General features: G+C 39.4%; 1 protein-coding gene across 1 annotated transcript in view; it reads right to left on the reverse strand.

The window, feature by feature from the left end:
- MORC1 (MORC family CW-type zinc finger 1) overlaps positions 1–21,320 on the reverse strand; it is a 75,139-nt gene that overhangs the window by 4,993 nt on the left and 48,826 nt on the right. Inside the window, exons 18-25 of the mRNA XM_060770652.2 lie at positions 20,341–20,406; positions 18,787–19,005; positions 15,834–15,926; positions 12,386–12,461; positions 9,629–9,719; positions 8,220–8,363; positions 4,862–4,952; positions 2,821–2,868 (exon numbers count right to left, since the gene is read on the reverse strand). Coding sequence (XP_060626635.2) covers positions 2,821–2,868; positions 4,862–4,952; positions 8,220–8,363; positions 9,629–9,719; positions 12,386–12,461; positions 15,834–15,926; positions 18,787–19,005; positions 20,341–20,406 — 828 coding nt within the window. The remainder of the gene's footprint in view (positions 1–2,820; positions 2,869–4,861; positions 4,953–8,219; positions 8,364–9,628; positions 9,720–12,385; positions 12,462–15,833; positions 15,927–18,786; positions 19,006–20,340; positions 20,407–21,320) is intronic.

The raw sequence follows: 21,320 nt of genomic DNA on the forward strand, positions 1-21,320 counted from the left end.
GAGGTAAGATTGGGGTGGGGGAGTGATGGAGCGTGGGGTTGCGTGTGTGTGTGCAGCGGCGGGGGGAGTGATGGAGCGTGGGGTTGCGTGTGTGTGTGCGGCGGCGGCGGGGGGGAGTGATGGAGCGTGGGGTTGCGTGTGTGTGTGCGGTGGCGGGGGGAGTGGGGTTGCGTGTGTGTGTGCGGCGGCGGGGGAAGTGATGGAGTGTGGGGTTGTGTGTGTGTGTGCGGCAGGGGTGTGTGTGTGTGCGGGAAGCGGCGCGGCGGGGCTTGGAGTGGGCATGGTTTCCGCAGAGGGAACGTTGGCCGGAAGGGCATGTGCGCGCGCCAGGGAACTTGCGGCTGGGCGCCAATGCGCATGCTCAGTTGTTTTGCCGTTATGTGAGTGTGTTGTTGTGTTGTTTTTCATTTTGAGTAGATACGTTTGTACCTTGTGGGTTGTGTTATGGGCATGGGAATTTTGGTTAAGTTTCGTTGGGGTTTTTTTGAGTTTTGTTTTTTTGCCGTTTTGAGTGTGTTGTTGTGTTGTTTTTCATTTTGAGTAATATGTTTGTACCTTGTGGGTTGTGTTATTAGCATGGGAATTTTGGTTAAGTTTCGTTGGTTTTTTTTAGAGTTTTATCCTTTTGCCATTTTGTGAGTGTGTTGTTGTGTTGTTTTTCATTTTGAGTAGATATGTTTGTACCTTGTGGGTTGTGTTATGGGCATGGGAATTTTGGTTAAGTTTCGTTGGGGGATTTTTGAGTTTTGTTGTTTTGCCGTTTTGTGAGTGTGTTGTGTTGTTTTTCATTTTGAGTAGATATGTTTGTACCTTGTGGGTTGTGTTATGGGCATGGGAAATTTGGTTAAGTTTCGTTGGGGGATTTTTGAGTTTTGTTGTTTTGCCGTTTTGTGAGTGTGTTGTTGTGTTGTTTTTCATTTTGAGTAGATATGTTTGTACCTTGTGGGTTGTGTTATGGGCATGGGAATTTTGGTTAAGTTTCGTTGGGGGATTTTTGAGTTTTGTTTTTTTGCCATTTTGAGTGTGTTGTTGTGTTGTTTTTCATTTTGAGTAGATATGTTTGTACCTTGTGGGTTGTGTTATGAGCATGGGAATTTTGGTTAAGTTTCGTTGGGGTTTTTTTTAGTTTTATTCTTTTGCCGTTTTGTGAGTGTGTTGTTGTGTTGTTTTTCATTTTGAGTAGATATGTTTGTACCTTGTGGGTTGTGTTATGGGCATGGGAAATTTGGTTAAGTTTCGTTGGGGGATTTTTGAGTTTTGTTTCCTCGTTGGATGCCCCTAACAAATTTATATATATAGATGAGGAGGAGGATCATAGAGTTGGAAGGGACCTCATGGGCCATCCAGTCCAACCCCCTGCCAAGAAGCAGGAGGAGGAGTCACATATCTGTGATCACAGCATTTGCTTGGATACAAAAGGATCAGTTGCCTGTGGGGCCCATTACACTGAAATATTGATGGTCTTATTTCCTGGAATTTGATTATTTCACTTTTCCGAGAGCCATGATTTTGGGAGATATTCATAGCTTGAGACTTCTTTTTATAAACCAACTCTGATAAGTCCTTCTATACAACTATATCCTGAATTTGTTTTGATATCCCTGTGGTCTTAACATTGTTCTTTACATCTCTCCAATAAACTAACTACTTTAGCAGACAGGCTATGATGCTACCTCTTCACTTGAAACATGAAGCCTGCTAGCTTCCATCTCACAATGTAGATTTACTTCCAGCAGAGCTCTGTGGAACAGGCGAAGAGGGAGCATTATAAGCTGCAGTGGAAACATGGGGGACTTCTTGTGTTGCATAGGCAACAACAGGAGGAAGCCAGGTAATGGACACTTCCCCTCATGGGGAAGAAGCCAGGCAATGCGGGGTGCAAGGTGACAGGTTACCTACCCCATCGGATTCACGGCAAATCCTAGCCTTAATGTGATGATGTCCCTAGAGATCTTGCAAAAACAGTTGCATTTCTTTGATATCATGTGCCATTGCAGTGGTGTTCAACCTGTGCATCCCCAGATGTTTTGGCCGTCAACTCTCAGAAATCATAACTGGCTGGGATTTCTGAGAGTTGTAGGCCAAAACACATGGGAACCCCCAGGTTGAGAACCACCGTGCCATTGGAATTGCACACCGGAAGATTCCACTCAACTGCATGTGTGAATTTTGGAGGCAGAAGGTTTGTACCAGTGTCTATTCAAACAACACGTCACAGTAAAGTATCTGAAGATTTATGCAACCAACAAATATTACTTTACTTCTGTTCACATGTTTGTGCCCTAATAAAAAAATGTGCACTTTCACAGTTTTGAGTACTATCTGTGTATCAAGTGCATACCATTCCAATTAGATCCATTTCAATCCCAAGTTATGGCACAATAAAATACTAAAGGGATGGGGGGGATACTTTAGGAAAGCACTGTAGCTACGTGCCCGCTTCTATAAATACACCAAAATTGGCAACAGCTGCACTTGCTTATAGGTATTTAAAAAGTAATTTGTACAAATTTAAAGGCACTTTATCTGCATTCTGAAATGAAAGGGCATGATTGAAATATAATGATCAATGAAGAGAAGTAGCATCTGAATGCCAAGAAGTCCTGAAATATATTTTTGTTTCCTGTTTACACTTCTAGAAAAAAAATTAGTATGTTGTCTCTGTGTGTATAATTAAGACTCTTTGTTTTATTCTTTGAATATAATTAAAAAGTCAGCCTATCATGAACAAGCTTCTGTTTGCAAGTCCCATGCTATTCTTTTATCTGATCTGATGGGAAATAAATTCAGAAGGTATTAGCCATATTTAATTGATTTTACCTCATCGATGTAGAGACTAACAGTCTTGTTCTCCAAAGGTGTTTTCAGCTTCAAAAAACAAACAAAACGAAACAAAAACAAAACAGAGTTTTTAAAAATGGCAAGAGGTATGAAAATCTGTTGCAGTTAAGGACCCCACTACATATGAATTTCATTACATGCTTTATTTATTTATTTACTTATTTACTTGCTTGCTTGATTACTATATTTATATCCCGCCTTTCTCTACCCCAACTCAAGGTAGCTTACAGATAGGCAATAATTAAATGCCTTAACAATGATATATAATTCAAATAAACATTAAAATTAAAATAAGTTAAAACATTTTAATGTATTTTAATACATGTAATACATGGAACTACCTTTCAGTGAAGTGTTTTTAAAACAAATGTTAGGATACCAAATCCATTCCCGATCAGGACCTTAATGAAAGGCACTGGGGAGTTCCAGACAATTTGTCCCTTGTGGTGGTTCTGTTTAAGTTTCTATTTCCAAGGCCCAGTTCAGGGTTTTAACGCACAATCTATGTTACAAAGCAAATCTCTTTGAGTCCTCTTCGGGGGAGAAAGAGTGGGGTGTAAATAAATATAATAATAAATAATCATAGTCTGTGCAAACACTTCCTCCACTCTGTCTAGGCAGTGAACCCCAAAATACTAAGCCTATGTGTGAATATTTTGAGAACAAAGTCCCCTTCTACACTGCCATATAATCCATATGATTAAGGCAGATAATCCACATTATCTACTTTGAACTGGTCTATATGAGTCTACATTGCCAGATAATCCAGGATTTATCCATGCAGATAATCTGGATTTTAAATGGCAGTGTAGAAGGGGCCTAAAGCTGGATCTACACTGCCCTATATCCCAGGATCCGATCCCAGACTATCTGCATATCCCAGATTATGTGGCAGTATAGACTCATATAATCCAGTTCAAATCAGATAATCTGGGGTCAGATCTTGAGATATAGGGCAGTGTAGATCCAGCTTACTTAGTGGTCTAAGTAATGCACACACAGCTCTGATCAAGATCAAGATCAGTACAACTGAGCAGAGCGCATTTAACTTCCCCCATAACTTCCCCCGCTAGCATCTCCCGAATGACTCGATGCGGCTTACAAAGGCCAAGGCCTCAAAACACAACATAACAATACAAAACCTAAAGCAAATTAAAAACATTTAAAGCAATATTAAAACAACAAGCAATAAACAATACATCAAGACACAATAAAACTGGGCCGGGCCAGAGTAATGGGTACAGAATTAAAAGTGCTGATGTGACAGGTGATATGTAAGGATTATAGGGTAAGTGCAGTGTGCAGTAGTCTTAATTCTAGTAAAGTGCTTCTGGGACTTGTTATTGGAATTTTCCTATTCTGGAAAGGCACATCAGAACAGCCAGGTCTTCAAGTTCTTTCTAAAGACTGCCAATGTAGGGGCCTGTCTAAGATCTTTGGGGAGGGTGTTCCAGAGTCGGGGGGCCACCACAGAAAAGGCTGTCTATTTTTAAAAAATCTGACCATGCAAGATTTTTCCCCATTAAAAAAGGTGCAAATTGATGTTTACCCCATTTTTAATCCTCATGTGTGAACCCTTTCTCTCAATATCTAGGGACACTTTTCTCAATCTGAACTGGGGTTATGTGTGCATATTTAAATCCTCTGTCTCTCAGAGATCTCAAACGATCTTAGTTACATATGTGCATTTATTGTAGAGAGGGGTTTATACTTTCAGATAAAGCAAAAAGATAATGTAGGTACTTGGATCAGAATTCCTTATCCTATCATTCTCAACTCTAATGCTGGAAACAATTCACTTAAAAATTTATTCAGTAATATTTGCCAATTTGGAGAAATCCCAAAAAGTGAATACAATGCAACCATAGAATGAAACAAACAGATAGAACAGTAACTGCAAACATAGTTAGCACTATTTCTGCCCTATAGATAAAACTGGCATGCTTAAGGATCCCTGCTCTTTACTGACTAATTATAAATATTTTGATAAATAATTATGTAGCAATTTTAATGTGCTTACCTTGAACATATATAAAATATCTTCAGTACTCATGGATATAATATGTTCTTTTGAATTAATACTTTCAGGAAGAAAATATAGGAGGATCTCTCTGGAAAACATAACAAAAGCCATGTACAAAAACGGATCTTTCTGAGACTTCCTGAATGTCTCAGAGATGAATTACATAGAGCTGAAGGGGGGAGGAAAAATCTCCTACATCCACCAGTTGTAGTATCCCATTAAATTCCACTAACTGAAATTCAAATTCCAAGATTAATCAGTTTATTAAAGTATGGACGTTCAAAGATTGTTCATGTGATTGGAGGGATTCTCTATACCAGAAGAGATAGAAAATGAGTCTTGGCTGCCACAAACTCGGCAGTGATGGAGCCAGTCTATTTCATCCTACTTAGGTCAACAGTAGGCTTGTGCATTTTGGCTGAACCTCGAGCTGTTTCTGCTATCTGGATTCTGGGTATGGGGTGCATTTTCACACCCCTCCTGAAAATGGGTGGTGCAAATAGACGTTTTTGCTCCGCAGCCGGAAAATGCGGCTTGATCCGGACCATTGGCAGCAATGGGGGAGGGGGGGGGGCTGGGCTTCATGGGATCCCCTTTTGTTTTTAGGGCTATTGGGATGAAAATGGCTACACTTGGAGGACATGTCAACCAGTGTTAGCCCACCAAGTTTCATAATGCTTGGGCCATCCCCTGATTTTTAGGAATTCCTTTTCTTTCTAGAATTAAAATCTCCTTTAAAAATTCCCAAAAAAAGGTATCCCCCGCTGGCCCTGCCCTGTAACTTCTCCAGGAGCAGCAGTAGGCACCATTCTTTCCTGCCAAATGTCAAAGATTCAAAACAACAGGAACTTCTTCCAGCAGCCCATCATCCACAAGCAAGTAAGCAGCATGTCCCCTTATTAGAAAAACACTCCTGTATGACCATTAGGTATTGGTCATAAGTTCAGGTAGCTAGATATGTAGGTAGTTTTTCTGAGAAAAACTGTTTGTTGGAATTCCTGTAGTTCCTATTATTAATAACCATAATCTTTTAAAAGTATTTCCTGAAAGAGAGGAGGAAGGAGAGATAAGAGAAGAAGCTAAAGGCGTTAGCAGAGACTAAAAGGTGTCTCAAAGCTCAGAGCCACCCTAAAAGAAAAGCACACCCAGCCACGTCCCCAAATGCCATGCACCCACCCAACCACACTTTCCAACTCCCAATCCCACTAAAGAATAAAGAAAATAGAAAATAAAGGAAAATAAAAAAGATAGAACGCTAGAATCCAAGCCAAGCCAAAACCTAAAGCTGAGAGTGAGCAGCAAGACAATCAGACTGAAGCACCTCTCTCTAGAGCAAGGATGCAACTGAGAAATGGAGAAACTCGCTCTATTAAATAGACACAGCTTGCGTAAGACACATAACAGCTTTCTTCTATTCTGATTGGTCCAACAGGCAGGGCTCACACGGAAACCCCGTGCAAGCATGCGGCAGCTTCTCCATGTGCTCCCAAATAGAGCAGAAGGATCAGTAACTGGCAGCCACATGGTCCTGTTCTGTTGAAAAAATCACGGTGGTGGAGCCTTTATCGTTACGGGCATCCGATGAAGCCGAAGGGAAAAAGCCAACATGAATCCGTGCTCAAGTCTAGTCAACAGCTGGCCAAACCAAGGTACTGCTATTTAGAAACGCTTTCTTGAGTGCCTACCAGCCTAATCTTTCTGGATGGACACACAGTGTAGATATCTCATTCTAAGAACTTCCTTTAAGAGGTGGCATTATTGTTCCAAGCCTATTTGGTAGGTCAAAACTACTTCCTTGAACTGAGTATGAAAGTAGATTGGAAGCCAATGCAGCTAGTAAAAGATCTGAAAGGTTAAGAACCATGAGACTGGAAATCACTTTGTGCAGCTAATGTGAATGGACTGGTTCCACAAACAATTGTTCCACAATAAATGTGTTAGTTAAGATTATTTGTTGGAACATTCATATACAGGAAGTCCCCAAGTTACAAACAAGATAGGTTTGTTCTTAAGTTGCATATGTATGTGTCAGAACAGGTACATTTTAAAAGTGTAACTCCAGCCATAAACACACACACGCATGGGGGGGGGGGGGTGTCTGCTTTATTGCCTGTATCACTGTTCAAAAGATTTCACCTCACTTTCTGTCCTTGTAAGAACTGGATTTTGAAAAAAAATGTCTTGTTGTGGAAATAAGGATTGGTGAGAAAGCTTCAGCAGAGACATATTTTCCCCATGATCTCTTCCAGGAGTGAATTTTCCTTCTGAGGGGTAGATTTCTCTCACTTCCTGTTGTCCCACAGCCATTCTTAACTATGAGTCATTTGTAAGTCAGATGTTTGTAACTAGGGAACTGTCTGTATATGTTTTTGGTGTAAGCAGAAACAAAGCTATAAATGTGCTTATTTACAGTAAATGTTCTCTCTGTTCTAGGATGACTACTCTCAGGCATGTTTAAAGGGTAGCAATGTCACAAACCATTACTATGATCCACTATCATGGAGTAACAGTATAGTGCAATTATTGCCATCTTTCCACAAAGGAGTTACATACAAAAAGAAATAAAGCACCTGAGGAAGCAGAAAGAATAGGATGGAGGAATCATGTGGAGGAGTTAATTTCCCTTTTTTGTACTGCAGTCCTGATCCATATTGACTCCATGTTTCTCACCAGTACATTTTGTTAAGAGTGAGCAAATCATGATTTTAACCTTCACTGGGTGATAATTAAATAACATTTATGAGGTTTTTTAGATTATAAGCCTGCAGAGAGGATCTTTTTAAAAGATAGACTGCATGTAGACTGCGGAATGGAACAAAGATGCTATAAATAAACCACGTTTTAAAGTAGTGTTACATATAATTTGTAATTTCATCCTCAGTGGAAATGTACTTCTTGAATCAGCTAATCAGACTACTCGTGTCATCAAATCTGTATCTGAAAATGTAATTTTAAAATTTTTTTTTTTTTTAAAAAAACATCCATGCAAACAGCCTGCCATTTTTTTTGGTCTAAAACTATTTAGCTGCTTGTGCTTCCTCTATTTTATATTTTATACTTATTTATACAATGCTTTTGACACAAAATAAATACAAATGGCTTTTTTTCCAGACTCTCAGATTGTCCTATGATTGCGGGTAGACATGTGACAATCTCAGACTGGATCACCTGAATGCTGATTCCATACAGTGTATATATTTCATTAACTAGCTGAAGAGGTCTATCACAGCTGAAGAGGTCTATAACTCAAGACATCTTGGTTCATATTTCGTATGAAATCAGGCAAACAAAAATCCTTGTCAGGTTAAAAGGATACATACATTTACTGCATAACTACACCTTTTTGAATACTTACTTGATGTGAGAAGTTAATGTTTCTATCTTTTCCGTATTAGGAATGCTCTCAGAATCTTCCTGTGTCTTTGAGGTGCCAGCAATAGGCTCCTGCACAGCATCTTCAATGTGCTCTTTACTGTCTTGGGAAGCCCCTATTGACCAACTAAATATGTACAAAAATGTGAATTTTGGGGGGAATGATTATTGTTAAAATCACAAACTCAATACATGCAAATATAATGCCCAAAGAACACTGCCCTAGCTCAGACATCTTTTCTTTCCATTTCTCAATCAAATGGGATCATGAAATAGTTGGCGGTTTAAGGAGCTGGGCATGTTTAGCTTGAAGAAGAGAAGGCTGAGAGGGGATATGATAGCCATGTATAAATATGTGAGAGGAAGCCACAGGGACGAGGGAGCAAGCTTGTTTTCTGCTTCCCTGGAGACTAGGACGCGGAACAATGGCTTCAAACTACAAGAGAGGAGATTCCATCTGAACATGAGGAAGAACTTCCTGACTGTGAGAGCCGTTCAGCAGTGGAACTCTCTGCCCCGGAGTGTGGTGGAGGCTCCTTCTTTGGAAGCTTTTAAACAGAGGCTGGATGGCCATCTGTCAGGGGTGATTTGAATGCAATATTCCTGCTTCTTGGCAGGGGGTTGGACTGGATGGCCCATGAGGTCTCTTCCAACTCTTTGATTCTATGATTCCTATCATAATTTTAAGGGAAAAATAAGGTATTTTGCTGAGCTAGGAGTGTGGCTTTTGGGAGACTGTGGTCTTCCTGCCCCATGCAGTTGTCCACTGTACAATTTTTCTATTTCTTGGGACAATTCCAGAGGTGCAGGTTTAATTTCTACCTTTGCCTGAAGCAGTCCTCGCAAGGCTAGTCGGAGAGAAGTGAATGCTTGGTCACTACTACCACACTGGTCTTAAAATAAAAATTATGATTATATGTATGACCAAATGTATTGAATGGTGATTATGTGGAAAAATAATGTAATATCTATGCTATAATTCATGTAAATTTTATAAAATATATTCATTCTTTGCATTTTTTAAAAAATCTTGTAACCTTCCTTTCCGGATAACCCTCGTACAGCAAGAACTTTGCACTTGTAGGAAAATAGAATGAGGATGCTCATCCCTAACCTTCACCACAATGCCAGTTGATGAGTTACTGATGACTGGCACTGCTCATTCGCTTCTGCTGGTTTCCCACGACACTGTAGTGAAACCAACTTCTCCCACGAAAATTCCCCGTGAGAGCTACGTGCCTTGTAAACTTACTTTCCGGATAACCCTCATACATGTAGTCTGGTAAATCTCACACATTTTAGAGGTTGCAGGTGATAATTTCAAAGAAAAGTTCAATACATTATAAATGCAGTAGAACCCAAGTTGTGCACCGAGTTCTCAATTACACTCACCTTTCCAACTCTCTTTCAGAAAATGCTGTCTCAAAACATGAACTCGCTGAGCCGAGATTTTCCTCCTTTTCATCAGATTGCTCTTGTTCTTCTTTATGTGCATTACACATGGCAACAACAAAAAACAGCAAGCAGTTATTAAGCACAGATATAAGCATGCAGATATAGGTTGGACAAACTGACCCCATGAAAGCTACTATGGCATTCCCAAAAAAGAAGAGTGGGGAATAGATCCAATGCTGATGAAACTTGAGCTTGAAACCTATTATTCGAATAAGAATATGCCTACAAGTATCACATACATGACAACATTTGAGGGAAGTTACAGTACATCATTTGTAGCAGGTACAAGTACCCATTGGATTATGAGAGTGCCAATAAAAAAGAGTCATGGCTCCAAAGCTCTCTAGTGGTCTATGTACTTGCAAACCAATGATGCCTTCAGTTTGCAGAAGAAACTAGAAACCCTGCACTGGTACCACACAGACAAAGGATTCTTCCAGTTTTAGTTAACTAAGAATACCATAAATACCCTTCTTGCTTTACCATAGTGGCAGCAGTTTATAATTAGCACTGTAAACTACCATTGATAGGACATCTAAGAACCACTAACCAAATGTTAATGGTGTTAACGTCTCATCTGCAATTAGTTTCTCCATGGGAGATTGTTTTTAATGATTACTGCTAAAATGCTTACTGTGTAACCAGTAGAGTTATAAATTCTGCCATTTATCTCTCTGGATGGTGGGATAAATGAACAGATGCATTCTTAACACCAAATGTGTGAGTTACGCCTATGCTCACTAAAGTTGGGGCAAAGCCACCAGAGGATATGAGTTGATCCACTTTTAAAATCCCTTTTCCTCTTATAATTTTACTTGGGGATCTCTTTTTCCAAAAATTAAACAAATGCTAGTAGGGTATCATTGATTTTTAAAAAATAAAAAACCCAGATAATATACAATAAACTATGCCAGTGAGCAGCTTCTAGAGAAAAAAAAATGTCACCCTTCATGCATTCATTAGGTATACATTTTCTTCATCTGGAGTCTGTATTCAGTAAAAGGAAACAAAACATCTCTAGAAGTAGTTTGTTGTTTCAACACTCAATAGATTGAAACATACTGGCATATACTGGCATACTTGGGCAAAAAACCTGGATGTGTGACCAAGCTTTTGAGGTAGTGTAATGAGGCAATAATAGAATGGTGTCCTGAGATGGTTTTTAAGCAACCGATTTTAAAGTGGATATAAATGATTTTAATGTTTGTATATATTTATGGTTTTAGGTCATGGCATTGAATGTTTGCCTTATATATGTTGTGCTCTGCCCTGAGTCCCCTGCGGGGTGAGAAAGGCAGAAAATAAATGTTTTAAATACATAAATAAACAAATAAATAAAAAGTACAAAAACGTGGTAAGGAGAGAATGAGTACTTTGTAAATATGAAGGGTCTGCTACAGTTCTATCTTGCAAGTCAATGTAGCAAAAAAAGCAACACAATCTTTCAGCATTTCAAATATAGTGGGGGGAAAGTAAAACTCTGAGGCAGATGCAGAACTGATGTATTTACTAACAGGTAATAGCTGGTAATAATGGCACTACATGCAGTCATGCTGGCCACATGAGGTGTCTATGGAAAACGCTGGGTCTTCAGCTTAAAAATGGAGATGAGCACCACCCCTCAGAATCGGACTCGACTTAATGTCAAGGGGAAAAATTTACCTTAATAGCTGATTTAAATACATACACAACATAACAATTTATTCCTGGAAAAAGCCTGTCAACTCCTATCTACCACTCTATCTGATTTTCCTGAATATCAACCTGACAGAAACAAAGCAAGCGAACACTTGCGAACTATAAAGTCTTGCCTGCTGCAGCTGTGTCCAAAGACCAAGCAAGGCAAGCCATGCTCGTGACACACTGAGTCCGAGTGTGATTCTTGGTTTGCTGCTACTCTGGACAAATGCTACAAATGCAATAAAACAATGTTCTCCAAAACAGCTTTCTTTTCATCAGTGCTCTTGAGTGTAACAATCAAATAATACAAAAAACATTTTTATTTACCCAGGCATTTCCAAAACGGGACTGAAGGAGTAAGACTCTAAATATAGAAGTTTTTAAAAGGTAGTAATACACCCCACCCAGATACTAGCTCATTAGCCTAAGAAAGAAATGCTGCTACCTACTATTCTGTTTCCAACAGACCTCACAACCTCTGAGGCTGCCTGCCATTGATGTGGGTGAAACGTCAGGAGAGAATGCTTCTGGAACATGGCCATACAGTCTGGAAAACTCACAGCAACCCAAACCCTGCCACCTTTACAAATCCCTGATTAGCTAGTTATTCTATAAGAATTCCTTGATTGGTCTTCCCAACCCTATTCCCCCACTCTAATCAGGGATTCATAAATGTAACTTCCAGTGTAACCCCATGACTACATGTGAGACTTGACTAGTTAAAGGCAGTCTAAACTGGGAGAGGGGGAGATGTCCTGATGAAGTCAGTCTTATGTTTTCTGATACGAGGAACTGGTAATTCCTCTCTCAATGTGCCAGGGATCAGCACCATATATGTTCCCATTACCTACATGAGACCCATTCCCCACTGGAAACTTCATGGACCAGTAGCCAATGGCTTTCAGATACAATGACCACCACATTCAGTACCACTGCTCTAATGGCCCAGGCGCTTCTATCTTTAATACTCATTCAAGGCCAATATGTGCAGCTATTTTTTTTGACAATGCTTACCTTTTTGAATGAAAGAAAAATCATTACTGTCTTCATACTTTGGCAAATCTTCAGTTTCACTGTCAGATATTATAATCTGGAAAATGACATTTGGGTTATAAACAGGGATTTCCTTAAAATGTATGGTAGTACATAGTACTTTGGCAGGGGGAATCTACTACATAATTAGGCTGGATATACACTGCCAAAATGAAGTTTGAATTACAGTATATGGTCAGTATAGACCCATACAATGCAGTTCAAACTGCATTATTTGGCAGTGTCGATACAGCCTTAGTTTCACCATTAAAAGTTAGCTCCTGAATGACTTTCCCCTCCTTTTTAATACCCATTTTAATGCCCATTTTACTTATCTCCTTCTTACTGGTATCTCATGCCACTATCTCCAAACTGAACTCACTTACAAGTGACAATGCAGTAGTTTTCTTCAGGTTAATGAAAAGTCAAAACAAGTATTGTTACACATTCCCCAACACCTAGACAGTGATATGTTCTAGTATATATGCTGAGTTAAGAGTAGGCAACCAGCAACCATGCTACAAGATTGCTATGTCATATCAGGTCAAAAGGATGTCGCATTTCTAGAAGTTCTCAGCCTCCAGTTAATTCTCAGATGTCTCTCTACTTAATTATTGCTGCCCCATTTTCAGTTGGCTACCAGTAGAAATGAGCCTCTGACATGTACATTTCCCTCTTCTCCTCTTCTGCTTTAGTTTGCCCAAGAACTGTGGTGAAACTTTATGCAATTATAGCAACATTAACCATAATGTATTAGTCCAGATGACACAACAAACTATAATTATGCAAAAGCATTAATAGAGTAGCTTCAAAATTGTTCCTGACTATGCAGGAAAGGGGGGTGACGGTAGGAATAGGAATTGCTCCAAACATTCCTATGTTCAATATGCAGCCCTCCGGATAACATTTTGCTGGACATCCCATCATTCTTCACCATTAGCTATGCTGACTATGGTTGATAGAAATGGCAATCCAGCAATCTTTGGGGAACTTCAGGATTCCCACAATGATATGCTAGGACAGCCTATCTTTCTTCCAAGCTATTTATAGTCTTTCTTTCTTTCTTTCTTTCTTTCTTTCTTTCCCACACATTAGTTAATTATAAGAAAATATTAATTTAGAGAGCACCCCATTTTTATTATTACGGTAAATGTAATAATAATAATAATAATAATAATAATAATGTAAAACAATAAATGTAATAATAATAATAACAATAACAGACTAAAATAATAATAATAATAATAATAATAATAATAATAATAATAATGTAAAACAATAAATGTAATAATAATAATAACAATAACAGACTAAAATAATAAATAACTTTGACTCAAGTATAAATCGAGGGGGGCATTTTCAGTCTGAAAAACGCGGCTTATACTTGGGTATATATGGTATCTACATGTTCGAAACAATTATTTCTGTGCTGTCCAACACATTCACCCTAAATTCCATCTCAGCCTGTTGCAGCTGCCCTCTAGGAAGTGACTATCAGGATGTTCTCTTGGGTCACTTCATACATGGATAAGGATTTTTTTTCTCTCCACAGGATTTATGGGGCAAACTAGCTGCTACATTACAATTTTATGTGCCCACTTTTGTAAGTTTCTCATCAATCACTGACTTCCGGAATTATTAAGAAATATGTTGAAGAGGGACTACCCAAGAAGGATGCCTGTTAACACCTCAATTTTAATATTGATCAATTGGAATGAATCACTAAAATAACAAAGCAAATATACCAAGCAACATTATGTGCAGAATGCAGTTGTGGATTCCGTAACATCCCATTTACTTTTCAAACTGTCTTTTTGGGAATTCTCAACATCATTTATTTTAATCTTGTATTATTACCCTTCCATGGCCCTCAATGGACTAGACTAATCTTAAGTGACGGTAAGATGTTTATTTTGTATTGCTTTCTCAAAGCCGTTTCCTGTGCTGATTTTTCTCATTATGCGATTTGTTATCATCACAGCCTCCCAGAGTGATTGTAAAATGTAAGATCTGACATATGTTAAGTGGAATCTCACTAGCTCACAGTCCTTTTTGTTGCAGGTTGGCCACCTGCTATTTACTCCAAGTGGCAGGAACATAATTAATGCAGACTGGTGAGCTCTTTTAAATATCTACTAATTATAACAGCATATTAATTTCTGGACCACTTTTTTTTTTACTTTGCCAGAGGCACAGTACATTTCAAGACAAACCAAACAGTTGAGCAGATGAGCCACAAGTAATTGAGGCAAGGAGTGTTTTGGAAAACAGAGGTTTAGAATGCTAAAGGCAGGCAGCTGACTATTAGAGATGTAAAATAATTTTGTTTTCATCTATTTTCTACAATGATAATTCTTTTTGGTGCCAAGGTGTTAACAACAAATTTTTCTCTGATCCCTTTTGTTTTTTTAAAACAACACCAAATATATTGCCCAACTGACTTGTCCAATTCTGTGTCCATGTGTGTGCTGTGTAATGTTGAATTTCAACAAAAACTCAGCAGAAACATTGACAGATCTGTTGTCGAAGGCTTCCATGGAAATCACTGGGTTGCCGTGAGTTCTCCGGGCTGTATGGCCATGTTCCAGAATGCCACAGAACCCTTCACATAACACAGGGCAACATCTGGCGGCATGGCCATACATAAAACAACAATGTATGTGCGTAACTCGCAAAAAAATATAGCAAGGAAATAATTTCTACAACTCTACCTGAGAGTAAGTTACTTAAAGCTGTATTATTATGTCAAAAATACTTGTAACAATACAATTCTCATATATAATCCAACAAAGGAAATACTGTTCAAGGAATAAGTAGCAGACATAAAGTGAAGCATATAGAAACAATCAAGCCCTTATCAGTCCCGAAGCTGTGAAAAATCTCAACTCCAATTCCATTTGTGGTCAAGAAATTCAGCTTCCAAAATAAAGGCTTCTATAGTGAAGGAGGTTCTTCACAAACTCGTAACAGAGTTGTAGAAATTATTTCCTTGCTATATTTCTTTCGAGTTACACACATACATTGTTGTTTTATGTTGGCATGGCCATACAGCCCGGAAAACTCACAGCAAATTTGAGTCTCTCTTAATTATATCTTAGTGAGTGCAGAAATCCTATTTTAAAAGTACCCCTTTCTCCTAGCCAATCCCAATTTTTCGTATCAGAACCAGTCTGTGAAGAGGAAGCAATATGGGGAAGAATAAGGGTTCAACATGCTCCTTTCCATTTGTACCTGCATCAATGGCTTTTAAAAATGAACCGTTAACTGGAAGCTATAGTTCTGAAAAATTACATTTTAGGACTACGGCTCCCAGAATAATCCAACCACCATGACAATGTATGATTTTCGAGGCAGAGTTCAAAAGCTCTGTTTGAGTTTTACAGCTACTGACCACCTGATTTGAACAAGAAAATAACAAATTGGCTCATACAGTAAAGATTTCTGGATCACTATCTGTTTCCATTTTGATGACCTCAGGTACTTCGTGATAAAACTGTTCATCTTGTATTTCAGAAGGTACCACCTGCATTAGAATTAGAATAATTACCATAATTAATTAAAGCTTGATGACATGAGTGTCTAGCATGATAATAAAGAAAATGCCTTCATCGATATAACTTGCTAATTGAATCAGCATGGCAGTCTCATGATTAACAATTAGGGGTATTTATTGTCTGCTGCTATAAAAGCTAAGAAACTGCAAAATATTTCACACTGGTGTAGACTTTGCTGTAAATTAAGTGATGTCTGCTATTGACAACAACAAGCTGGCATGCAAGAACAACAATCTACTCTTTCAGTTTTTTCAGGTTCTTGATGATCTTCAAAATGTCATCTGGTTTATGTCTAACTTTTCTGACACTGACAACTAGGGTCTGTATAGATATGAATCAGCCCCATGGTGGCTCCATGTTGCACGCAACTGATCCAGGTAATCAGGGCAAAGTCACCTTAAAACAGCCTTGTCCTATGATACCTTAAGTCAGGAAAAAGTCCAAATCCTGCACCAAATCCTGATTTAGGGATAAAGGGGACAGTTGGGCCGATTCCCAAATGGAACAAGCCACAATTGTCCTGACTGCTATCCTACATTCCCGAGGTAGTTTTTTTTTTTTGTCATGTCAGGAGCAACCGCTCCTGTTGTGAGAAAACTGGCCGTCCTCAAGGACATTGCCCAGGGGATGCCTGGATGATTTTTGATGTTTTATCATCCTTGTGGGAGGCTTCTCTCATGTCCCCGCATGAGGAGCTGGAGCTAATAGAGGGAGCTCATCCGCCTCTCCCCGGATTCGAACCTGCGACCTGTCGGTAGTGACATAGTCCCGAGGTAGTGACATAGCACCTATCTTTTTACATCACCTGCTTGACATCAGTAAGTGCATGCTGTAGAATTAATGCAGTTAGACCACTTATGACCACATCTGATGCAGTCTTCTCTGTGTCTCCTCCCCATTTCTCCATGATGATGAAACAGAATCCCACAGAACCTATCACATTAACACAGGGCAACATCTGGAGGCACTCCGTGTGGCTCCATTTTGGCAGCATGGATAAATGTAGTCCAAAGTACCTTTAGAGGAATTGGATGTTACCCAACCCCTAATGGCACAAAATGGAGAAAGGTAGGGGAAAGATGGACCTCAAGGGGGGAAGGACGTGGGATGGCAGAATGCTGACCTAGATGGGAGGGAAAAAAGTAAGATGGTTCCTTTTGTTGTCTCATGCTTTCACACTGCCCGTCTGATGAGGTCCTTTAACTGCCATGGCTCAATGCTATGGAGTTACAGGGGTTGTAGTCTGGTGAGGAACAAGCACTCCTTGGCAGAGAAGGCAAACATTTTGTAAAGCTGCAGTTCCTGTGATTTCATAGCACTGAACCATTGCAGTTAAAATGGTATCTAACTGCATGAATTCTACAGTGTAGGTACATCCTCTGTGTGCCATCCAAACTAGATGCATCCAAGGTGAGGCCTATGGACAAGCAACTCTCCAATTTCCATCTACTTCTCTCCTTTTTGGGAAAAGGGGTTCTTTTTCCCCATAGTATAGGTGTGGCTCTCAACCTGTGAGTCCCCAGGTGTTTTGGACTACAACTCCCAGAAATCCCAGCCAGTTTACCAGCTGTTAGGATTTCTGGGAGTTGAAGGCCAAAACTTGGCCACGGTGGTCCACGCACTCAATACATCGAGAACAGATTACTGCAATGCACTCTACATGGGGTTGCCTTTGAAGACTGCTCAGAAACTTCATTTAGTCCAACAATTGACAGTGGGGTTGCTCACCAGAGCAGGTTACAGGGAGCGTATAAGCTCCCTGTTACACCAACTCTACTGGCTGCATATCGACTTCCAAGCAAATTCAAAGTGTTGGATTTAGCCTATAAAGCCCTAAATGGCGCTGGCCCACTTTACCTGTCCAACGTATCTCCTTCTACAAACCTCCAAGGACGCTAAGATCATCTGGGGAGGCCCTGCTCTCAGACCCACCACCATCGCAGGTGCGACTGGTGGGGACGAGAAACAGGGTCTTCTCCGTGGTGGCTCCTTGGCTCCCCAATAACATCAGGTTGCCCCCCTCCTTCCTGACCTTTCATAAAAAACTTAAAACCTGGCTATGTGGTCAAGCCTTTGAGCAGTAAGTTGGAATAATCTGTGAAGAGAATGTTTTAATGACCTTAATGTTCTGACCCGGACAATGTTTTAAACCTGCAAATTGTTTTAGTTGGGCTGTTTTAAAGTGATTGTTTTATAATGGCGTTACTGTGTTTAATTGTATTGTGATTTTTATATCGGCACCATGGGTTGCCTGTTGTAAGCCGTCCTGAGTCCCTCCTCGGAGGTGAGAAGGACGGAGTATAAATGCCCCAAATAAATAAATAAATAATACAAACCATCTGGGGACCCACAGGTTGAGAACCACTGCACTGTAGCATTATAGCACTGTCATTTGACTTCAACTACCATAGTTGTATCCTGGAGTTTGTAGTTTCATGAGGCATTGAAGGTATCTGGCTGATAATTATAAACATGCTTCCCTAAATGTTTCAGGATTCCATAGTTAAAGAGGAATCATAGTGTTATAATTCTGTAGTATAAAAGAGGTCCTAGGCCTAAAATAGAGGCCATCAAACCTGGTCAAATCGCCCTCATACCCTCCGGAGAATACAAGAGTTGGATTAACTTAAACAAATAAAAATAAGCTGAGACATGAGAAATGGTACAGCTCTCTGGTCTGTGTGGCCCCAGAACTAAGGGTATTACCCATCCCCCATTTAAGCAATGTATTTTTCTGAATAAAACAACAATGTGAAAACAACTTATCAATTAGAGTAAGAAAGCATGACATATTTTTTCTTTCAGTAATTAACCAAAGGTATACCATACTTTTGGCAAACTGTAATCCTCTGTATCTTCCAGCACTGAAAGGAAATATTTTTCTTTCTGACAAGGCTGCTTCCTCCTTTCAGAGGGAATCTTTTGCTTTGCAGGTGACGGCTTTTGATGGGTCGTGTGTTGGCTGTGTTCTGCTTTTGTCCTACTTTTAATCAAACGTCTGCAGGCTGGAGATGAATCTTTATTTGAAGTTTTCTTCCGGTACATGATCTTCTTGACATTTTCATCATCATCATTATTATTTTGAAAGAGGGAAAAACAGGTATCACTTGAACAGAACAGTTCAGTTTGAAGACAAATAGATCTGCTTAGTGATTTGAGTTATGAAATAATGTGCAGTTATGATTTGTTCAAGACAGATCAAATGTCCTTAAAAATAATCCTAAAGTCCACAGCTTGCCAAATTAATTACTTTTCTGAATAGTCCATAAGGGTGGTTTATATTTGTTGAGCACTTCTTGTAAGAATGGGCCACATACACATGAATATAGGAAGCTGTCCTATACTCAGTCAGACTACTGATTCATCCAGACCAGTATCCATTGGCAGTGGATGTCTACGTTTTTGGGTTTCTTTAGTAGCCATACCTGGAGATCTAGTTTCCATACGTAGACATGATCAGACGTGCAGTATGGACCATAGATTCTGGTCCTGGTCTAACATTCAGTGCCTGACACTTTGTCTGTGTGTCAGTGAAGAATCATGAATTACTATGACCAATTTATGGGCTGGTGGTGCGTAGCAGAGTGCATAACTTCAGCACAATCGCTAAATCCACCAGAATGCAGAAACTTGAGGGGCATCTGCATTGTACAATTAATATAATTTGACACCACTATCTTCCATGGCTGAATGCTATGGAACCCAGGGAGTTGTGATTTGATGAGGCACCAAAACTCTTTGGCAGAAAATGCTAAAGAACTAACAAAACAACAATGTCCACAATTCCATAGCATTGGACCACAGGAGTTAGTGGGGCCAAGCTGTTTTAATTGTACAGTGTAGATGCACCCACGCGTGTCATCCAAACTAGAGGCCCGGGCATTTCATCCTTTGACAAACCAGGATTATAAATGTGTACATTTCCAAACAAAGGGGTGTCTGCTGACACTTGCTTTCTGGTATTTGAGTTGTACCATTCTGGCTACATAAGAAATGATCCTGTTTTCCTGAAGAATAAGCACACAGGTCATATAACAACTTAAATGCCCAAGATAAACTCATGAAATCAATAGAAGATACGGTATCTTGGGACTATTCATTGAGCAGATGATTAAGTGGGTCTAAATCAGAGCTGCTGCTACTGCCAAATTATTCTAATGGTGGCATACCTACACAGCAATATTATAGCAGTTTGATTCTGCTTTAAGTGCCATAGATCCATCTTACAGGATCCTTTGACGTACAGTTTGATGAGAAACACTTAGAATGCTGTGCTGCAGTTTAGTGCTGTTACATTTTAAGGAACTTCTGAAGTTGCCAGTAATTTCAAATATATGCATCCTCAAGAAAGTGTTCACCCCAATGCAGGCAAAATTTACTCACATGCTTTGGACTTTTGGCAGCAGCAGTACAGTGGGGAACTGTATGTGGCTGTATAAAGTGAAGTTTCTGTAAGAATTAAAAAAAGGGGAGGGGGAGGAATAAACATTTGCTTCTCTTGATTATTTTTCTAAATAGAAGCTTTGATGCTCTTAATATAGGCATGTTTCTTTTTCAGCAAACAAATACTTGATAAAATAGCTCATAAAACAATAATTTTTGAACTCATCAGGAACTTCTGGAGATGTCTGGTTTCATGCCTGAAATACATTCTGTTATCATTAACAAGGTGAAAAACATTGAATACAGATATGGCAGCTACTCTTTCCTATCTTTCCTCCATCTGCCTATATATATATATATATATGTGTGTGTGTGTGTGTGTGTGTGTGTGTGTGTATAATATATTTTTTATCCAACAAGTTTTTTTTTCAGAAGAGAATTTTCTGTAAAAAATATTCTGAATCTTATTTCATAAGATATTGTCACATATAATGTACAAGCTAGGAAAATGCTAGCAGTCCTGCTGGCAAAAGGGTTTAACCCATTGAGCCACTGGTGGCTCTCTTAAGTAGAATGACTCCACGTTATTTTCTAAACGGTTTGCAATAATGACTTAAGAGAGCCACCAGTGGCTCAATGGGTTAAACCCTTTTGCCAGCAGGACTGCTAACCGAAAGGTCAGTGGTTCGAATTCGGGGAATGGGTTAAACTCTCATCTGTCAGCTCCAGCTTCTCATTCGGGGACATGAGAGAAGCCTCCCACGGGATGGAAAAATATCCAGGCATCCCCGGTGCAATGTCCTTGCAGACAGCCAATTCTTTCACACCAGAAACGACTTGCAGTTTCTCAAGTCACTCCTGACACGAAAAAAGAGAGTTAGAAGAAAATTTTGCTTTAAAAAAAACCCAAAGAAAATTCCATGATGGTTTGGAAATCAGAGGTCATTAAAAAGTATTGCTAGCATTTATGCACACAATGA

The sequence above is a fragment of the Anolis sagrei genome, chromosome 3, assembly GCF_037176765.1.
Source record: "Anolis sagrei isolate rAnoSag1 chromosome 3, rAnoSag1.mat, whole genome shotgun sequence".
NCBI lineage: Eukaryota > Metazoa > Chordata > Lepidosauria > Squamata > Dactyloidae > Anolis > Anolis sagrei.